At 33.9% G+C, this 23,348-nt stretch overlaps 1 protein-coding gene across 1 annotated transcript in view; it reads right to left on the reverse strand.

The window, feature by feature from the left end:
• Positions 1 to 23,348, reverse strand: part of LOC150107732 (protein amalgam-like) — a 202,118-nt gene that overhangs the window by 75,119 nt on the left and 103,651 nt on the right. The window contains exon 2 of the mRNA XM_090391502.1: positions 9,000 to 9,220. Within this exon, the coding sequence (XP_090247628.1) occupies positions 9,000 to 9,220 (221 nt within the window). The remainder of the gene's footprint in view (positions 1 to 8,999; positions 9,221 to 23,348) is intronic.

The raw sequence follows: 23,348 nt of genomic DNA on the forward strand, positions 1-23,348 counted from the left end.
GGCGAAATGGCTAAGAGAAGGGAATTGATGGAATTTGAAAGAAGCATTGTGATAGGATGTCATGTTGCAGTCCTGTCTGTTTAGTAAATCTGGCCTCGCCAGGTCAACAATCAGTGATACCACATTGAGTCAACTGCAAGTGCTACGAAAGATAATATGTAAAAACCTCCATTCGTCGGACGACATGGAGAATGGGGTGTTCTGAACATCGACTGGAGCATGAATCTGCACAAAAACATTCAGAACTAAGGCTCACAACAGGAGTTCCGTGGTAGGACCGCAATATGTAAGTTCCACGAAACAACATGCAGCATCGTATTCAATGGTACAAAAAGAGTGTAAAGTAAGACATAAGCTGTGTTATGGAGCGGCGAATTACACTACATCCCCTCTACCAAGTAGTTGTATAGGTGAAACGGGTGTCTGATGAAAGTCTCTTACCAGAGTGCGTAACCCCAACTATGAAATTTGGAGGTGGTGGTGTGATGGTATGGTCCTGTTTTTCCTAATTTGGCCTCAGATCTCTGTTTGTGGTGCTCCAAAAATTGAGCTGTGAGAGGTATCTGAACATTCTGGAAAATACAATGCTTCCTACTTTGCGGCTTCTTTACGGAACTGACCATTGTCTCCTTCAGCAAGACAATGCACAGTGTCGTAAGGCTGTTGCTGTAACTGTGGTTTGTGGGCATAAACGTCACCACACTTGAATGGTCTCCACAGAGCCCTGATCTCAACCCTACTGAACTCTGTGGTATGGGCTTGAGCGTCTGGTGAGGTCAAGGGACGTCCGCCGCACAGAAGTACAGGACCTCATTACGTGCATACAGTAAGAGTGGTCTAAAATTCCCACTGATCGTTACTGTACGCTTGTGGAAAGTATGCCCCGTGTGACTGCAGCGAAAAGAGGTCCTACATCTTATTAAGATGGTCTCCATGGCTGTTTGTTCCTCACACTATGGTGCCCGTTGACTTCTTTCCAAACAGTGTGCGTTTATAATTTTTCCGAATTTTATTATCATTTCACTAACAGATGACTTGTATAAATGCCATGTGTAAAGGATCCGAATGTCCCGTTATTTTTATAGATTATAGTACCTTCGCAATTCTAATTTAACGTTACCATATGAGTCTGTTTTGCACAATCTGCTTATTTGGATTTGATCTTAAAATACATCCAAAATCAAAACTATATTCTATACTTTATAATGTGTTAAATCAGCAAATTTAAATATAATTACAGCCCTTTCGGTTGTAAGGCTTTTGAATACAATTATACACTTTTTATTTTATTTTTATTTTTATTTTTTTTATAAATAGGGTTGAAATTTAATTTAATTTTAATATTATGTATAGATTATGATTGCAAGATGTGCGAAAAAGTCCTTTTTAGGACTTCCAGGATAACAAATGGCAATGCTGTAGCCAATGAAGTTTTAACTGAGGCTCGGCTATTGCCGTTACCCAGCCATGACTAGAGCGTTTAGCTCAATAACATCCCATCCACACAGATTTACTTCATTCAGATGACGGGATAAAGAGTCAAGGACTCAGTCTATCTCCCAGTTCTTTTAAGAACTTTATGTATAGATTATCTGTATATTTGTACTAGATTAATAATAATATTCATATTCGTTTCTTCTCTCCATTATCCTTTCGGTTAGTTATATATAAAGTATATGTATTGAGATGGATCATGTTTGGTAAGCGATTCACAAATATTCGTAAGACTTTCCAGAGGATTTCGCTTTTACGGAGTTATTTTACAAATAAAAAAATTAAAAAAAAAGAAGAAGAAACCTATTGTTGCGATCAAATGGTTCGTCTTAAACGAAGAATATAACGGTTTTATATAAATTATTTTCGGCCAACCACTTATGATATTTTTGGACAACCACTTATGCTATGATAAATGAAACCCCAACTGGTAATTTATGCTGTGTGGGACTCGGCCTACTACGCGTCGTTCTTGGAGAAAACGGTTGATTGATCATCTTATAGTTCTTATAAGAACTGGGAGATGGACTGAGTCCTTGACTCTTTATCCCGTCATCTGAATGAAGAGAATCTGTGCGGATGGGGTGTTATTGAGTTAAAAGCTCTAGTCATGGCTGGGTAGCAGCAATAGCCGAGCCTCAGTTAAAACTTCATTGGCTACAGCATTGCCATTTGTTACCCTGGAAGTCCTAAAAAGGACTTCCAGGGTAACAAATGACAATGCTAAAGATTTAAATTATATTTAAATTAAATTAGAATAAATTATATTTTTTATATTGACTTTTAATTTTTATTATAGAGACAAAAAACTAAAAAAATTACACGTTATTAATATTTGTTCAAGTGTGTTATATTTGTTTATTAATATTAGTCAATTCTATAACTTTAAATACAAAATCACTATCACTTATGTTGCGTTGTGTCATAGCCAAAAGCGCAGCCTATGAAGTTCATTGGGGCACAGTTTGTGTACGAGTTTTTTTTTTTGTGTGTGTGTGTGTGTGTGTGTGTGTGTGTGTGTGTGTGTGTGTGTGTGTGTGTGTGTGTGTGTGTGTGAGCGAAGCATTTGGAGATGACATACCTGATCATAACTAATGAATTTGCTCAAGTTTAATCTAGTAATATTAACCAGCATTGACTTCATGCTATCCGAACAATGTTTTTCTGTTTACGCAAGCATTTGAGTAGACAATATACGCAGGATTTGTTAACTCAAGTAAAACTTAGACTTCTCTTATGAAAATTTATATGGTTAGGTTTGTTTGGGGTTAAAGCAGAAACAAGGTTATTAGGCAGACTGCCGTTTTTTTTTTTTTTTTTTTTTTTTTGAGGGATGACAATCTTCTAAATGTGATTCAAATCAACGCGTTTTACATCAAAGGACATATATTGTTGCTATTTCTTCGCGACTACACTACGCTGGCGTTATATATTGTTAGATATATAATTTAAAAAATAGAACACATTACTTAGTATTGCGCAGTATAACATTTAAGATATCGTTAATATAATTCTTCCACGAGTGTGGAAGAATTTAGAGGATGTTTGAAAACCCAAAAATGAAAAGAAAAAAAAATCTGAAGGATCAAATAGTCTTGTTCGTGGGTGGAAATTGGAATTTTTTTTATTAGCCTAAGAAACAAGCTGACTATTGCACACATCCAGATAACGCTTAGACCTCAGCTATCTCAAAATAATCCTGAGAATTTAGAACTTCAAAATCATAAATTTAGTGCCAAGAATGTTTTAATTCTATGAAAATATTGTATGCTGTAAACATTTTTCTATTTTTTGTTTTAATTTTCATTATTATTATTATTATTATTATTATTCTTTCATATTTCTTTAATAATAGAAGATAGCGACATCGCACAAATTTTTGAAATGTCCATAAAAAATAAAATAAAATTTTTTGTTTCAGAATATGAAGTTTTTTGAAAATAAGAATATTAGCAATATAAATAACTAAAATCGAGTAATTTAGCAATGTTCCTTGAAGGTTTTTTTTTTAATTTTTTAATTTTATTTTTTATATAAGCTTGACGTATTTTGACTTACTCATGTACTATTTACTTTTTTTATTTTATTTTGTTTTTCATTCAGAGCGAATGAAAGATTCAAATAATTGATGAAAAGGACATTAACTCTATCGTGTGGTAATTTTATAGTCTAAAAGTTTTTTCGTATCACTGTCTAAAAGACATTTGCACCTTCAATGTAATGTTTTCAGAACTGAGAACTTGGAGTTGTTTACTTTTCAGCTTGTGCGCAATAATACTACAGAAAAGATATAAAGACCTGAAAATTTCTATTTTTACTAGGGCACTTCGTCTATATACGCTTAGTTTAAGTATTGATCCCGCACTGCGTTACTGCTACCAAAATAATAGAAATCCCCTCATTGAAGCATGGCTATGTTCATCGTCTCAGTTAGGAGTTGAAATGCCACATAAACACTCGGATTGTTCTAGAAGCTATTTCAGGAATTTCAATTATTAAGTTAAGCCCTATCATTACTTTCTTCTCTTCCAAATCGTTCGCTACTTTTAGACCATCGAAGCTAATCTATCTTCGAAACTAGACAATCGTCACAAAATATGCGAAGGAATTTAAACAAAGGAATGCGCAAGTATTTATTTATATTCTAGCCCCTGCAATGCAACAACATCAATCTTCTTGCCAAGTAGGCATTAAACAAGAAGCTGGTATTTGGAAAGAGCGCAAGCAAGGGTGAATTGCGTAAGCCGAACGAACAAGCGTGTTATTTTCCTGTCTTACTTAGAAACAGAAATTTTTCTGACAACCGATTTGTCAAGCGTCAGCCGTATCCCCCAGTTTCTATCGATTGCTTAATGGCTATGAATGCAAGATAGAAGAAAATGTAAATAATCGCCTATAGAAAATATTGTACTGTTCAATAGATAATCGCTTAAATCCTGATCTTTGTAGTTTTTTCCATCATGATTTTTTTTTTGATTACAAATCAAATATTTGTTAAACTTAAGGATTTCTAAAATTAGGTTACACTCTATCTATTTTCTCTCAAGATGGGCTGGAGAAAGATAAATCATGACTTCCTTTCAGGAAGTGATATGTATGATGTGTAATTGTAACTTCCGGTTTGAACCGGAAGTTACAATAGCGCATCATACATATCACATTAGGACAGTTTAGTTCAGTTCTAAAACTCTAACTAAAGTGCCATAAAACCATGGAAAATTTTTTCAAGAACATGATTAGAAGGACAGCCGAAAATTATATATATATAATATATATCTGAATTTTTTTTCCGCTTACAAATCAAATATTTGTTAAACTTAAGGATTTTTAAAATTAGGTTATACTCTATCTATTTTCTCCCAAGATGGCTGGAGAAAGATAAATCACGACTTCCTTTCAGGAAGTGATATGTATGATGTGGAATTCTAACTTCCTGTTTGAACCGGAAGTTGCAACTTTACGTTATAAGACTAACTAAAGTGCGATAAATCCATGGCACTTTAGTTTATATATATATATATATATATATATATATATATATAGAACGTTGAATTTTATCCAGTTTGGTATATTACATTTGTTGCTGAGAGAGTCTAAATTATGCTGATATTCGTAGTTTAATGGAGACTGAGTTTGGCGATCAATCATTGTCACATTCAACAGCATTCATATTAGCTGCAATGTTTCCTTAGGTCAAGACAGATGTGCATAATGATGTCCTATAAAGTTTGCATTTGCTGCTGTCACTCCCACAAAGGGACCATATTGCAGCCAACGTCCGATGATAAATGGCTCTTTGTCTATTTCCGACAGCAATATAATTCCGATATTTTTCCCAGTTGTATCACATAATTCTCTGATTACTATTGAAAGTTTAACAAATCTTTTGCTTTAAAATACAAGACTTATAATTGATACTTATGATAATTATCAATTATGTTAATTATCAACTGCTCCTACAGTGACATTTATATTTAAAGCGAGCGTTAAATTGGTTGAACTAGAGAAGTTTCTGATATCAGAAGCAGGTCAATCAAACCGGGAAACAAATCTTAGAAACCGGAAGAATTTTTCGAAGAAAAAAGACGTTTTTTAAACTCAAAGTAAAGGACACAGCTTCAAATCCAAAATGCGTGTCTCAAACCAGAACAATGTTCGAAACCGGAAGTTAGAATTCTGAAATCATGAACGACATTGACTTCAGATTTTTAAATACGATAACTTTCTGAAATCAAAAATATCTCTTTAATCAGAAGACATCTTCCGGAATGGATGTTATATTTTTCAACCGGAAGTTCGAATTTTCAAACTAAAGATCATCCGGAATTCAACTTTTTAAATCCGGTGACAAATTTTTCGAAAGTGGAAACGCATATACTAACTTAGAACACGCCTTCTACGTTAAAATATTATAATTTCAAGCTAGAAGATAGGTCTAAAGTATGTTTTTAGACAAGACACAGTTTGAAACTAAAGATAAATCATTTTCTTCGGAAATTAAAATATACCACGCCATCATAATTAAAAACAAAAAAAAAATGAAGAAATAATTTATTTTGCAAAAAATAAATAAAGTAAGAATAGTAGAAAATCACAAAGAAATAATTTCATCACGTTATTTATTTTTCCCATAGGCCAACGTATTTTATTTAAAAAGCCGTCTTTTGTTCATGGTTTTTTAAATAACTCTGTAGAAGTCATATAAGCAAAATCTAATTAAATCAAGCAAAAAATGTTAAATAGAAGCATATAACTAAAACTAATAAAGAAAAATCAAAATATTAATTATCTAGAGGGATTCTGTTTGGGAAAAGAATGTTTTTTTTTTTTAATTATTTTCTTATTTCTAAAAAAAAATCCTCTAGGGAATAAACAGCTACTCAAGGCTTTCTTTCAGTTTAGATTCGCTATAAGACGTCCCATTTTATTTGGGCTGTTTACTGCATTGCAGTTATTATGCTGGTGGTCGTTAAGGGAAGGTCTCCAGAATGCTATTAGAGTTTTCGTAGCGAATTCAGAAGTTACCAACTGTTGAGTTAACGCATCTGATTTCTTTGCTTCATTTGGTCATAATGCCTCATGAAATTAACCGAACTGTAACAAAGGTGATTACAGTTGGAGCTCCTGGGACATAAAATTCAATTGGGTACGATACGGACAGCAAAGATAATACGTTTCATTCGTCATCTTATGAGCACCCTATTAACAAAAACATGTGTTTCTCTCTCGTGTTACTAACGAAAGTAAACACACGGGGGAAAAGCAGTGACGTCAAGCGTGCAAGAAGAATTTGGTCCATTGCGCTAAAAATGAAAGCTTTTTCTATGTTAAGTAGAGACCGTAGGCTGCAGTGACTTTGTTAGTTTAATGTCCCGAAATATAATTCCTTTATTAAGTCTAGAGATTAATTAAGATACATATTCCTGCTTCTCCTTCTAAATTAAACTTCAGTTTAGATGTTGTTTATTCGTTTAATTATTAAATATAAATTGGAATGTATGCTCATTTATTTGGATTATAAATCGGAAGTGTCATTTTAATTTAAAACACGATTGTTAGAATTTATATTCTAACGAAAACATATATCGTATTATTTAAATAATAAAAAATAATATTTAGAATTATATATAAATAATGAACAACCAGTACCAAGGAAAGGTCGTCAATGACCACGATGGAGGGATGATCTAGAAAGGTCTGACATGAGACGGTGAACATTAGCTAACGAGAACAAGTTAAGATAGAGGCCTATACCTTATTTACTCGAAAATAACTCACCCTTGCGTATATCTCGCAACCCTGAAGTTAATTTACGGAAAAAGAAAGTAAAAAATTCGCACACGAAAACAAAAGTTTAAAACTTTAAGAAAGAGATAGTGAATGTTGTTATGGAAGTTTCAGATATTTTGGAATTCGGTTGAAGAGAATCAGCATTTTCAACTCAACAATCGTCGTTTGCATTTATCGTTGAGTCACGCGATCTTTTGTTAGTACTACCGCAACCATATGCATGGAGATAGAAGAAACTAGTAGAGGAAATGTGGGGATGATATTACTGACTTCTACTCGATCTTTGATTGCGCGGGAGTGGATTAAGATAAACAGACCATCATTAGAACTGTCGTGCAACTGGATTTTCAGAGCTTGGGAGATGATTTCGCCAGAAATAATTCAGTTAATTACAGAAGCATTGTCGTTAAAAAATTCAAATATATCGCGTGATGAAGATGAGTGGTTGATCGCGTAAATAACGTTCATAATTAATATGTAAATGAATTCATTTTATAAATAATGTGAGCAATTATAAATTATAACGGATACTGACGATTTAATTAGAAATGCCCATTTCGTTTTTCCTGAAAAATTTCAGTTTCCGAAAATCTCGCGCATATATTTCGCACCACGATTTTTTAACTTTAATTTGCGGGAAAAAGTTATAATCGAGTAAATACGGTATTCAGCATTGGATGAAAATAAGTTACAGAAGATTATAAACAGTGAACAATTTGTATATTTAAAGTATATAAAAATATTTTAAAGGTCTGTGTAGCTCAGTGGAAGTGGCGCTTGCGTCCTCTGCGCTTGATCGCTTGAAGACAGACTTAAGTTCAAGTCTAGTCGCCGAGTGGAGGAATTTTTTCTTTCTTCGATTGATTCTCGAGTTAGTCGATCTCTGGCACAGACAAGCGGGTTTTTCCACCCGGAAACTCGGGTTTTTTATCCCGTAAACTCAAGAAAATCGACCTTAGTACCCACATTATTTCAGGCAGTAAAATATCTTATTAGGGTTAGGTACCAAGAGATGGCAGCACTTGTTTGCCAGCCTCTTCATCAGCAGCTGCTATAATTAGTGATAGACATGGGCCAGCTATCTCTGATTAGCCACTGGTGGAGATTGAACTGCCCACTCAGTCTCCGAAAGCTAGATAGGATATAAAAGGCCTCGCCTACTCCCTATAAAGGGAATAAAAGGCGTTAGCTGATTTTTTTTTTTTTTTTATATTTTACAATATTAACAAAAACAGCCTATTGGAATGAAAAAAAAAATAAAATGAGGAATGGAAATTTTAAAATGGTATAATAGATATAATATAAAAATAGTAACAATATTATTATTGCAAAATACTTACACAAAATGTCAGGATTCACATCAGGAGTCCGTTCCTCACACGCCACCACAAGATCTCCACGCTCTGGACCACAGCAGATGGTCTAGATGGCCTACAGAAAAACTCTGCTATTTCCGTATGAGACCTGACAAGCTCACTTTCATTTGCAAAAGCTTACATAAAAATTTCTTGTTTCGTGAATGGAATCGAACTTATGTCTTTATGTATTATAGGTCGCATGTGGCATCGTTTTTTCAGCTAAGAAATAATATATTACAACAATAAAATTGAAACAATAAATAACATTTCGTTCTTGATAATTCATTGGGTAATTGAAAACTGTATAAATTAAATTAATTACAGTAAAACTTGTAATGATACAAAAAAACCACTCACCGTTTTGTCTCCGAGGTTATTTACAATGCAATGTAGGTAGACTGTTTGTCCAAATTGAGTAGTCACATTTCTTGCCGAACTATTGTCGAAAGATGGTGGTACTCGACCAACATAGGCCCAATAGTCGGAATAACGTGGCGAAGCAGCGGCTCTCTTTAATTTCCCTTGCCACAATGATGGAGCTCGACTGATGTTAAATTCCTGAATGTACATATTGGGATCTGAAATAAATAGGCGAGTCGTTGTTATCGATATATTGATAAATATTTTAAAATATCAATTAGAATTTTCATAAATATTCCACATATCCTACTACCGGTTAACACATTAATTATATCTACCCTATATATATAAAATGATAAGCCTGTTTATGTCACATTTGTATGTCACGTTTTTTGAAACGTTTTGAAACTCAGGGGCTACCCTGAGTGTCAAAAGACACTCAGGGTAGCCCCTGAGTCATCAGAATTGAAAGAGAACCGGTCTACCAGTCCGGAACTCGGGGGGGGGGGGGCGCTGTAGGCGCCAGGGGGAGGGGATGGAAACCCCTTTCGAGTCTTCAAAATTCGAGTCATCAGAATTCAAAGAGAACCGGCCTACCAGTCTGGAACCCGGAGGGTTGGGCGCTGTAGGCGCCAAGGGGGGAGCCCACCTTTCGAATCTTCAAAATTCGAGTCATCAGAATTCAAGGAGAACCGGCTTATCAGTCCGGAACTTGGGGGGTTGGGCGCCGTAGGCACCAGGGGGACGGAACCCCCCTCCTTTCGAATCTTCAAAATTCGAGTCATCAGAAGGAGAACCGACCTACCAGTCTGGAACTCGGGTGGGGGGGTGTAGGCGCCAGGGGGGAAGGACCCCTTTCGAATCTTCAAAATTCGAGTCATCAGAATTCAAGGATAACCGGCCTACCAGTCCGGAACACGGGGGGGTTGGGTGCCGTAGGCGCCAGGGGGGAGTATCTCCCCTAGTATGTATGTATATATATATATATATATATATATATATATATATATCGTGAATTGGAGTGACACCAGTAAGTCAGGAGTCGTTTTAATGTTCTTATATCCATTTCTGAATGGACAGAGCACTATAATATGACCTGTTATCCTGTTGGTTGTGCAGGCGATATGATCAGCAAAGATATTTAGGCATTTCTTCAACTGAGCCTTTAGGGATATGAGTGCCGATAAACCATGCCGAAAACCATAACTCCAAGCCAAAGCCTTGTATTATTGTAACCAAGCTTGGGGTGTAGTGAGAGGTTCTGACCAATTTTAATATGTCTGTTGGATTTTGCAGTCCGTCGATTACCAGCGTCAATCAGCTGTTTCCAAGCGTTTATTGTGGTTTTCTGTTCGGTCTACTGTAATCGTTCTTGATACAAGCTCCAGAAGTCTGGAGTTTGAATCGAAGTCTGCAGAACATGATGCTATAAACTTGGAGGAGACAGCAAAAAAAAAAAAAAGTTTTGGCTTTAGTAAAGCAGCGAAAGAGAGAGAGAGAGAGAGAGAGAGAGAGAGAGAGTGAGGAATTTAAAAACTAAATATCTTTCATCTTCGTATATTTCTATTCTTTGACAATGCATTGAAGAAGCTGGTGAGTTTAAAAGTCGAAATTAGAGTTTAAGTGTGAAGCATTTTTTAAAAACGTTTATGCGAATCCCATTGGTGAGAGGTTGTAAACCTGCTATACATTACTATACATTTTCTGCATAGTAGCTATTAAAAATCTCAAGCAATCTACGGTAAGAACGTCAAATAATCAAATGTTTTACTATACACAAACATGGAACATCTTCAAATCATTTTGACCTCCAATAAACATGGCGGCAATCTCACACCGGGCAATGAAATTCATCCCCACCTAGAGGCATTCGCAATCATGTGTATTTAGTTTATTATTGGAACGAACAGTCTAATGATTGTTTGGAAAGTAGAGACATTAATCACTCAGTCAGATAAACTAACTGGTCAGCTGGTGTGTATGGGATGGGGGGGGGGAAATGAAAGATTCTTTCCGTGTTGCGGGATATATATATATATATATATATATATATATATATTGTTACTCATATCCTTATTCATTTTATATTTTTAGGTTTTTCAATATTTAAAAATATTTTTTAAACTTTTTCAGTTTTGTTATTTTTCAATTTTTATATTCTTTACATTTTTAGAAACTTTTAGCTTGTTTCTTATGTTTTATTTATTTTTTGTATTTTATTGCATTTTTACTGCTGAATTTTGAGTACCATAAGTTTAGTTTTCGAATCTTGGTTCTAGGAAGGAATTAAGATTATTAATCGACAGGAGTTTCTCTGTCTTAAAAGTCTTAACACATAGTATGATTAAGAGTTTCTGTGAACGTGTGGCGTTACCACTTCTCTTGCCTGGAGAAATCCTAGGATTAAAGCTTTAGAGCCAGAAGTTTTTTTTTTTTTTTTTTTCATTTGGAATGGCTTAACTTAGTCAGGCTTATACAATAATGCCAAGTTATTCTGTTGGGTAAGTAGGGTGTGTCCTTCTGAAAGCCACAAAGCCACGGAGCGAAAGTTGAAAACACACGCATCTGCAGACATAATAAACAAAATACTACGGACATGTCAGAGACCGTAGCAAAAATGCGTTTAATAAATAAACACGTTAAGAAATAAATAATACTGCAGGTAACCTACGCAACTTGAACATACCTTAGAAATGATGAGGGTGATGACCTTTATAAAATGAAAATATTAAACTTAACTCTTAAACTGTTTAGATCAGGAGTCTTCAACCTTTCAGACAGTGCAGGCCACATTAAAAATTTCAATGAAGCCTGCGTTCACATATGTGCCCTCATCTAAAGCAAGTGAATATGACGTAAATTCGAACGACCGTTTTTTTAAAGTTCCTTCAATGTCATTGGCAAGTTCTTCGACACGTCGTGCTACAGTTACCCTAGACAAACTCGGTTTTTAAACACGTCCTTATTATTTGGGCACAGAATATCCCTAGCAACGATGAGACACTCTTTCACAAACTCGCTGTCCAAGAAGACTTTTGATTTTTCAGCAATTTTTTTCAGCTATTACATAACTTACTTTGACGCACGCTTCGCTCTCTTCCCTCTGCCTTTTAAACGTACTCTGCTGGCATTTTAAATCAATTTGGAAACGGTTCACTTTGTCCACACGAAGCCTCCCTTGAAGGTGATCGAAATTGGACGCATTCTTTGTCTCATAGTGTCGTTTTATATTGTGTTCTTTTGATACTGACACACGACAAATTAAACACACTGGCTTATAGTCGATCGGCATAAAAAAGTACCAATTGGTCCACTTTCATTAAAAACCCGACAAGAATCACTTGATTTACGCTTTTAACTCGTAGATGGAAGTCCAAAATGGCCGTGTAACGGTTATTATCCACTGAATATGTCTCACGCTAATGAAAAAAGTCTGGCAATATAAAATCACAATAGGCTATGGCTGACACGACGAACCTGCGTGCGATACACGAATATCACACTGTTCACGACTGACTGACTGTGGATGAGATCGTCTTGTATTTATATGAAAATAACGAAGTATCGAGAACCTTTACTGCTTCAGCCATCTACCTGCGACGTTAGTACTGGTACTTAAGTACCCCTTGGCGCTGGTAGATGGCTGAAGAAGCATGTCTATTTAATATTTATTTTTATAGGATTTTATGTAAAGTTTCAAATGCACAGCGTTCCTTGTGAATCTGGAAAGCATCTTACAATTCTAAATCCCGCAGTATAGCTTAGTGGCCAGCGGGCTTTTTCAGAAATAAAAACTTACACTATAAACGTTAACATAAAAAGTGATCATACGTATAATTTCACAATACAAAGAAAATAAGAAAATTCTAAAATAACGATATCTAGATTGCATAAAGGAAAGTAAAGTTAATTACCAATAAAAACTAACGAATTCTGACTTTTTCTTAATCGAGTTCAATCCCAACTATTAAATCTAGATATATCCAAGTTAACTAAGACTACTAGAGTGCGAAAGCAGAGAGAGAGGTATCACTTATTCATAATAGGATATAACCCATATGACTTCCAAAACGATACAAAAGCCCTTCGTTGACCAACAAATTAATGTTCATTAAACAATGACAAAAAATGGTGGGGAATATTCAACCTTTGCTGACTAGAAGTCACTTTTAGGTTTTAATTTTGGGCTGCATTAACATATATCTGACGTAAGACAACAGTGTGATGTCTGCTGTATGGCACAAAAAATCTAATTCAAACAGGGAGGTTAAAAATAAACTGAAAATTCCAGAAATATTCTTGTAATAATTAAACGGCTCATGAAACAATTGATTATAGGAGAAACTCATCAAATGAGCGAGAACCACCAGAATCAACATATTGGGGTTAAATTCAGCTGCTGATGAATCCTTTACAACTGAAGGCCGCAATCTTTGCTTTTTATTGCAGCAAAAGAATTCGATAGTTCTGCCATCTCTCTCTCTCTCTCTCTCTCTCTCTCTCTGAAGCATACCAGAAAACAAAGTGGCTGACTTATAGAAGGAAAAAAATGATGCATCAATAATCCTTTCCCTACTTTCTTAAGATGCAAAGCAGCCTTCACTCAATGAAGGAAATTCGAAGAGAAGCTAACAGTAGCAAATTCGTGTTCGGTTACAGTGGTTCTTTTCAATGACGAACGCAGAAAGAAGCTGATATTGAATTGCAAATGATGCAATTACAAAAAAAAAGTCAGGATTCTATTGAAAAGGTTTTTTATCAAGAGAAACCTTTAAAGAGTCTGGACAGACTTTTTTTCTCTCTCGCTTATATCAGATTCAAATCATTAAATTATCATTACCGCAAACGCTATTTTACCTCACGTATTGTACAACTTCGTGGTTTTAATTTAATCAATTAATATTCCATCTGAAATGCACTATCGAATGAGAATCCTGTGTTTGTTGGGATTGATTATAACTAGTATTGGTTCTATGCTGTTGAACTGCAATAAATAATGCGTTGAACGTTCAATTTTTTATAGCAAATTTGATTGATATCTTATTTATTTAGTTAGTTATTTGAAGATTCTGGTTTTTCATTGATTCAAAGGATTTCCCTTTTTTTTTCTTTTTGATTTTTTTTTAACTCGAATTCTGATAATTAATGTTTGCAGCTCCTTTTGAAGCTCCAATCTGCTTTCCTTTTTAATTTTTATAAATTGCAAATCGCTTTTCGGTATAAAAAGAAGGTATAGAATATATAGATGGTGTACTCTAAAAAAATTAGAATACACCATCGTTTTAAATCGGAAGTTCGAAAAGGAATACAATTATTTATCTTTAGTAAACTTTAATGCATTTGTAATTCCAACATGTTTAGAATGGTTGGCTGAGTTGCATAAAATCAACAAGTTTTGAGTTCGTATACCTCAATAGTATGGATATTTAAAGACGTGCTTAGATGCAAATGATTTTCACAGCCCGTGTAAAAACACCACTTTGCTTAGTACAAACCTGAAGGTGGCATCAAAAGTACCATTGCAAAATAATTATGCCCAACCATTAAGAGTTTCAGATTGACAATCATTCACACTATCTGTCTTTCTTTCAGGTATCTAATATTATTTTCTTTCCTTGAATAGAAGTAATGCAAATCTGCATTGCTCACTCACGGGTATTATCTGCAACTGTGAGCACTTTTTATGGAACATTTTTCCAATTCTCTTGGCATTTTCAATAGCTTTCAGAACATTTTTATACCATCAAAATCTTTAAATATTTACCAAGATCTTCCACGACATGTAATTACTATTCCATATAATTTCTTTATTTATATTTTTAGAGTCGAATTCTTTTGTCCATAAGGTTTCTGATTTATTCTTTTCTTAAACAGTGTCTTCTCTCTATACCGTCTATGGTTTAGCGTGTATTTCTTATTTTTCTGTCCTCCTGAACCTCTCCGCATTTTTATATTTTAAACTTGCCCGCAACATCACAGACAACGATAATGGGATCATTGAGATTTCGCTCCTTGCATATCACTATGCTGAAACATGGTTTTGGTAATCATAAATCCGGGACTTTGCAGAAATCCACAATAAAGACCTCACTAGCTAAGCGACTTTGAATTTTCCAGAAATATTTCTATGTACAGGATTTTCAACTATGCTGTTTATCTTCAAGAGGAATCAGTTGCTCCTTTGTATTTATGTTATTTTTTTAGACTCCCTTTTTAACTACTTAAAATTTTTCTAGACTTCTTGTCGTTTAATGTATGCATTGGGAACGGTAGTGGTTTGCATTACGAAATTTCCAGTGTGTAGCTGTCTGTCATTTAAGAGTAAATTTTAAGCAAAACTCCCGTGAAAGTTCGTACACCGTATAGAAAAAATTATGTTTCTTTTACTAGATGAATATTTTCAGTTAAGAAAATAATTATATATGAAAAAAAAAATGTTTTCTTTGTTTATGATATCATTGTTATTTTACAGTCTCAATCTGTATAAGCAAAAATCATGTACAAGTTATATTTTTCAAGTTATGTATAAATACAACAATAATGTCCCAGACGAAAAAGGACAACATTAGGTTCTTGACAAGCACACAAAGTGTTTTTGAGTAGAATAATTATTTTTATGTTTTGCACAAATATTAAACCATCAAAAAATCTGTCGGTTGCCATTATAGCATTTGAGTGAATGCTGATAAACTATATTCGTTGTAAAGATTAATCTTACTCGACTGCCTAACCAGGTGGCTTCGCCACATGACACTTCTTTTGGATTGAAGTTTGATTACAAATTCTATATCTGACGAGAGGGACTTCACGGGGCCTTTTATGGGAAAGAACTTAAACAGCAGAATTAACGAAATATATTAGAATTTACTGAATTAATAACATTTATTTTATTTTATTTTATTTTTTTTGACGCCCAAAGTAGATTGGAAAAGTTCCATGTTTGGTGTCTAGAGCAGGGAACTGTTTCAGTCCTCTTTGCCTGTTTCATCCCAACCATGGTACTAATGTACTGTAGGTGTGCACCTTTCCTAGGTCAGAGGCATATTAAAAAAGTCTATACATACTTATGTCATGCTAAACTATTGGCTAAACCATGGAAGAAAATTTTATGTGGCTATGGGGACCAGGAACACTTTAAAATATCAAAATAGAACAAAACAATTACGAAGGTATGAAATTTAAAAGTTGAATACTTAGGTATTTCGCACGTTTTTTTATTCAGTTTAGATAACAAAATTCATAACAGAGATTATTATTATTGTTATTATTACGTAAATATGGGCATCTCTATGAAGTCCATAAAGTCCTCGGGGAAGGTCCATTACATAGCATTAATTATCAATACCTGTACAATACCTGTCATATTTTACAGTAAAATCAATCACCGACAAAGCACACAGAACTGATTCTTTTAATCTATTGCACTCATTGACCACTCTCCTAGCAAAAAATCTAGATGTCGCTTCCTTGTTAATTACATTCTAACTCACTTTCCATGGATAACCTTCAGTTTTTCCCTCACATTATTCATGTGCTGAATATTTCCCCCGCATCAATCCTATAACCCCCCCCACAAGTAACATATGTGTATATCATATCCCCCTCTTATCCGCAGATCAACTCGCCTCTCAACTCATAAATCTTTAATCTCTTCACATATGGAGCATCACACAGACCTTCCACCATCTTGGTCACTCGCTCTGAATTTCCTCCACCTGGTCCACGTCTCCAAGACACCTAAGCGACCAGATCTGTGTGCAGTAATCCAGATGAGACTTTACTAAAGGCTCATAAAGAGAAATAATAGCCTGCTTATCTCTGCATGTCACATAACCAGGTAATATATGAATAATTCTGAGGAAGATTGGTCATACGCCAGAAACCAGCTGATAATAAAAGCGGAGAAAGATGGTTGGAATAATGAAGTCGTAAATAATAAACCATTCTTTACAGATATAAACATATACATAAATAAAATATGAATATGAAATATATAAAATAATAAAAAATAAAAATAGATAAAATATAATTAAAATGAACATATACAGTATAAAATAAACATAAATGAATATAAAATTTAAGTTTAAAAAATGTAAAAAAAAATAATAAAATTCTTAACGGATATAAAAATATAATCTGTTGACATTCTTAAATGATATATGACACATCATTTCTAAATATGTAGAGATTTAGACTTCTTATAGGAAAATAGAAAGAAAATGAAGAAAATGAAGAAATTTCTTGAATTTTAAAATGATTATATTTTATTTCCATATCATTTTTATAATTATTATTATTTTTTAATTTAATCTAGAGATTCTCAACTGCTTTTACAATTGAATTATGTTTCGAGGTTTGTAAGGAGTAGCATATTTTAACTGTGCTGAGCTGTAGAAGAGCTCCGCATATTCACCAACTGTAACGTGTATCGACTTAGCAAGCAGTCATTTTTCATTTGCAGCTTTTATATCGAACGACATTTGCTCTATCATTATCGGTGCATATTAAATAATTGAGCACAAACTTTATCCCTCGCTTGTGCTGTGTATTTCTTCTAAAAAGAATAGGCGAATGCATTTGTCACACTTCGAAGTGAAAGAAAGGAGGAGGAAAACTGAATTTTACTCTTCTATCAGATGGAAGAACGTCATTGTATTTACTCAAGCGGCGAATATTTATTAAATGAATATTTCTTTTGCAAAATTCGCAGAAAATAGCATTTTTATGATTAAAATGTCCCCCCCCCCCAGTTCTGCACCGAAAAATTATGCAGTGTTTGCTATCATCGATAAACAACTTATGAAATATTCTGCGTACCAAGTTATGGGAATGTGCTTAAAATACTTCAAAATTAGAAAACTAAAATTACATTTAAAATTAAAATTAAAATTAAAACGTAAAATTAAAAAGTAAACAAAATTAAAATCTTAAAATTAAAAAATTAAAATAAATTAAAAATTAAAAAAGTAAAATAAAATACCTTCATGTGAGATTTCACATTTTGGAAAGAAAGAGAATTCTCGTGGTAAGCACGAGGAAAAATTGAGGGAATAGACGATTATATTTGATTAAAGCACCTTTCAGGTGTTTTTATTTAATTTTCTTTTCCCTGGTTTCTTTCTTTATGAGAAATGTGTGGTCATTGTTGCTCTAAATTAGTTGTAAATGAGGTAGGAAAACTACCTTACTGTAGTCTATTCTAGTTTTCTTCTTGGTTTTATTCTGGTAGGAAATCCCACTTGCGTATGAGACAGGCTAACTCACCTTCACTTGAAACCAGACAGAGCGCATGCGCATTTTGACACGTAGTAAACACTACAGTAAGGATTACCAGGCCTCTCATCAGCATTAATTAGCTTAAGGCCTGTCACAGCCAAGAAACTTGGCCGTGATAGGCCATTGAGTCTAACATGAAAGGAAGATGGGCTAGGATGGAAAGTGATTAAAAATGTTGTATCCAAATATTGACACTAAAATGATCCTTATATTTGTATTTTTAATTTTATTTTTTATTTCTGTTATCTCCCATTCTATAGTATCAAAGAGTGGGTGATGGTTGATGAGCAACAAGAAATGAAAAGAATCCCTCAGTTGCTATCAATTAAAACTAAATCAGTAGAGTTATTTATTATGTCTAATAGAAATTATTTTATAAAATAGATTTGGTTTTATTGTTCTTGAAGTCTGTCTCTTATATGATATGCTTATATTCTTTATTAAAGGAAGATGTTAACTGCTTGATTTTTAAAAGCTCATCGAGCAAGTTTTTTATTCCAATTCAATGTTTTTCATAATCCGCGATACCATCCTTCAAACAAGCTTGAGCGTAGAAAAATAATAGTTAAGGTAATGGTCCCCTGTCATTCTGGATAGTCAAGTAGGTAGAGTCTTCACTTTCACTACAGACTGTCACACCACTGTCTGCAAGTATGCCACTACCCTGCTTATTGCAGACTTGAAGTGGTCTCCATAGATCTGTCGAGATAACTTCCTTTGCTTGAATGATTCTGGATTCGAATCCCATGTGGGATACATGGAACCCTTGTAAGGATTTTTTAGTTAAAGGTGAGTTGAGTGGTTTCATCCATAACTAAACAATTTTTCCTTGGTGTGTTTCATCTAACAAAACAGGCCAAAAGAACAAATTAACAGACATAATACATTCACCCCATAATCTTAGTCTTTTGGCTGTAATTCAAAAATAATCGTAGCCCTGAACTGTATTAAGAAGTTAATAATAAATTTAGTTTAATCCTTTATCCAAGTGTGAGCAAACAAAGTTTGCGCCTGAAAGTATCTACTTTCAGGATACTTTCAGGCGCAAAATTTGTTTGCTCACACTTGGATAAAGGATTAAACTAAATTTATTATACTCTAACCAAGTGAAAAATAAACTTTCATCATCTTTCTCTAAATCCAGAGTAATTTATTAAAAAGGTGACACACCATTTGGCAACTCCTATAGGTAGAGATGACCTTGCTAATGCTTCTGGCCGGTATCTCCACTTGAGCATGGCTTCCACTGAAGAAACCTCAATAAAGGTCGAAAGTAGTCTGGGTAGTGGCCCTTCCCTTAATGTATAACATTAGACATATCCGCAAGGAGATGTGTTTTGCATTAGATGGAAGATACTGAGATATTGCTCCACCTTTGCAAGGAGTCTCCCTGGTATTGCACCACCTTACCCCAGTCCTGAGGATACTTTCAGCCGCAAACTTTGTTTGCTCACACTTGGATAAAGGATTAAACTAAATTTATTATATTCTAACCAAGTGAAAAATAAACTTTCAACATCTATTAAGAAGTGTATCAAGTTTCTCTGTAGAAGAGTTCCATGATTATTTAATATTAGATGATGGTTAAGACTGTTCGACCTTATTAATTCAGTCTGTTCTATCTTCTCTGATGTGCTGATTCAGCGAAGTTTAAGAGTCAACGAAGAACACAATTTTTAATTTTCTTTTCTGTTTTGAAAGTATCTTTTCGTTTATTAATCTATTTTTTTAGATTTTTTTTGCAATTATAGCTTAGTGTAACATAACAAGAATAGCGTATTGCTAATATTAGGACTGGCAACAATTGAAAAAAAAAAAAAGAACCATTGGACCCAGTGAACTTTTTTAGACCATTAAGAATAAACAAATATTAAAATGTTCAGTGGTACGATAAGTAATTGTAATGGTGATCTTCAGAAACAGAATACACTTCATATTCATGAAAGGCGTTCTGTTTTTTGAAGAGAAAACGGCTGGAAAGCTAGAAATTATATTTTTCCTTATTTGAGACTCTTTTCGCATCAGCAACTCACTGTACATGAATTCAATAAATTTCCTTCTCGAGAAAATTTTGCAGGTAAATCGCCCGTATTTGGATACCGCTGTAAGTCGGGCTTTAAAGCTGTCGGAAGCTTAAAATTGCAGATGCGCGATAGCTCAAGTGCATGAGAAAAAAGGCTTACAATGTTCTCTCCATGGGGATCCTATTTCCAATAGCTGCGCTGCTGGTAATAGGTTTTCGTCAAGAATTCAGAACCGCTGTTCGCGGGAATATCTGCCTGCATTTAGTATAAGATTACACATCACACGTAGCGAGTCAAATAGTGAGCAGAATACACTAATTTTCATTCCGTGTGCATCGGTAGGGTAACTTTTTGCCCTCCTCACTTAGAGATCCGAAAGCTAGGAAAATTACTCTTAGAAAAAAAAAAAAAAAAAGGAAAAGAAAATAACACTAAGAAAAACATCGATTTAAGATTTAAGATGGAATCAGTTTTTTTTTTTGAATAGAGGCGAAGTTTAGTTTACAAGTGTGATATCAATGTATGTGCCATTAAATTATTATAGGCACATTTACTTCGCTCTTGTAACCAGATATTACCGTATTTTGATAATTAAATGCACACGTGTTTTTCCACGAAACGCTGTAATTTCACACTCATTTTAAAAGCAAGTATTGATCTCAACGTAGCACGTGTGGTGCGAATGGAGAAAGTAACAATTTCCAACTGCTGTGAGTCTTTTCAGATATTTTATTGTATACTTAAGGTAAAGCATCAAAGTTTATAATTTTTATTTTATATTATTATTTAATACATATATACTGCTCTAGTATAATCTTAAAAATATGTTAATTAAATGTATGATAAATTCAATATTATCAAAAATATAAAAACACCAATTAAATATTATTATAATAAAACACTAATTTAAACAATGTACATATTAAGCTAATTTTTTACGTGGTAGTAAAATGATTTCAATTCTGTTAGTAAGTTTTATTAGCAAGTTTACTTTATATATACTTAACAACGAATTTTCCACAGTATCAGAAAAATACTCGAGATATTGTCTATTTAATGGTTCGTAAATATTTTAATAGGAAATATTTAATGATATTAAATGAAATCACACATAAATATTTAATTATTTTTAATAGTAAATAGTTGTCCAGGTGATTACATATATTTAATGATATTAAATGAAATCACACATAAATATTTAATTATTTTAATAGTAAATAGTTGTCCAGGTGATTACATATATGCTCGCAAACCACCAAACTGTTGTTTCTACTCTCTCTCTCTCTCTCTCTCTCTCTCTCTCTCTCTCTCTCTCTCTCTCTCTCTCTCTCTTTCTCTCTCTCTCTCTCTCTCCCCGTGGGCATGACGTTTGTAAATGTCTATAGGTGGTGGATGAAAACCCGAAACTCACAAAAATGTGCATGAAAAGCATTAAAAATAACAATAATAATGAACTAATAAATAAATGTTTTAATTAAAATATTTGAATAGAAATATATTTATGGATAGAGTATTCATATTCTCTCAAAAAACCTGAGTATCTTCAGGGTAAAAAATCAGTCCCCCCCCACGGAGACCGGCTCTCTCAAACTCAAAAGAAATGGCTTAGAAAAATGTTCCTCAAGTGCGCTAAAACTATAAATACATTTATCTATACATTGTAACAGCTCTTAATAATTTACATATATATTACAGACAAAATTAAATATTTTTTCGTTAGTTTTTAAAATTTAGTATGCATTTTTTTCAGGCCTTGCTCTCATAAAAGTAGGTGACGATCACTCATTTAATAATATCACAACCCCTCTTTCTCAAAAGAGAAATAGGGGTTGTGATATTATTAAAGGATAACCACCAATTCAACTCCCAAATAATTAAAATAAATCTTTTAATGCCTTTTATTTGCCAAAGGAGTAGATTGAGCTCCTTTATCTTTAACAAAATTATGGAAATCATTGGGCAGCCAGTGTTCACCCATAGTCATCCACAATAACCGAGTTCATGGCTATCGATTATTGCGAAGGTATCCTCTATGGACCTGAACGAGAATTCCTCCAACTCTTAAGCAGCCCAAACACAATATTTTGGCATCTGATATACCTTAGAGAAATGTTGACCTTTAAATGACCCTTAACAGTTATTTATTGGCTTTGCAACTTTGCAGAGGTACTAAACCAATCTGGAACATCAACGAAGAGAATGGGATCGGATACAGTGAATTAGTAGGAGGTTAGTATTGCTTGTAGATGAAATTTCTAGCTCGCCAACCATGTTGATGTCAATATTCAAAACGTTCCACAGCAGTGCATTGTACTTATTATCATACAGTATTGATCATACCGTTCCAGTGTATCCTGTTATGTCACAGTGTTCAGGATGACTTTCTTGAAAATGTTAATTGTGTAAATTCTAGCGAACATCAAGTAATTGAGTATGGAAATCAAATATATGAATAGAATGGTTATTAAACTGATTTATAATCTGATTTGTTTAACAAACACGAATATCTCTACACATGAGAATATTTTTGTGCTGGAGGACTAGCAATTTATCACCGCAGCTACAGCTACTATTTTACTGTTCCTCTGTCAAACGCAATGGTCTTTTCAGAATCACAATAAGTGAGTGTCTTTTTTTAAAAAAATATATTTATAACTATTGACTAATATATTCAGACAGTTATATCAGGGCTAATTATGTATATCTAGGTTGCTGATCTGTTTTGGCGGAGTGGATAGTGCTTCCACTTTCCTGTGAGTTTGAATCCCACTGTGGAGTGGATGTTTCTGAAAATGTTTAGTGGTAAATGTTTATCCATCTTCTACAAAGGGAACACTATTCTGCTTACTAAAGGCCTGATATGGTTCGAATAAGTATTATATTTGGTCTTTATGCAGTTTTTAGATTTATTTGATACTTTGCACATCTTGAGTGCTAATATCTCATGAAAATCATTATTGTAAATATAATTAATGGGATAAGCTGGACGCCAGGTATCGATTTGTTGATATACTGTACATACGAGGATACTGTACTTTTCTATAGG

The sequence above is a fragment of the Typopeltis vanoorti genome, chromosome 4 (assembly GCF_054136105.1).
Source record: "Typopeltis vanoorti isolate ZY-2024b chromosome 4, IOZ_Tvanoo_1.0, whole genome shotgun sequence".
Classification (NCBI taxonomy): domain Eukaryota; kingdom Metazoa; phylum Arthropoda; class Arachnida; order Uropygi; family Thelyphonidae; genus Typopeltis; species Typopeltis vanoorti.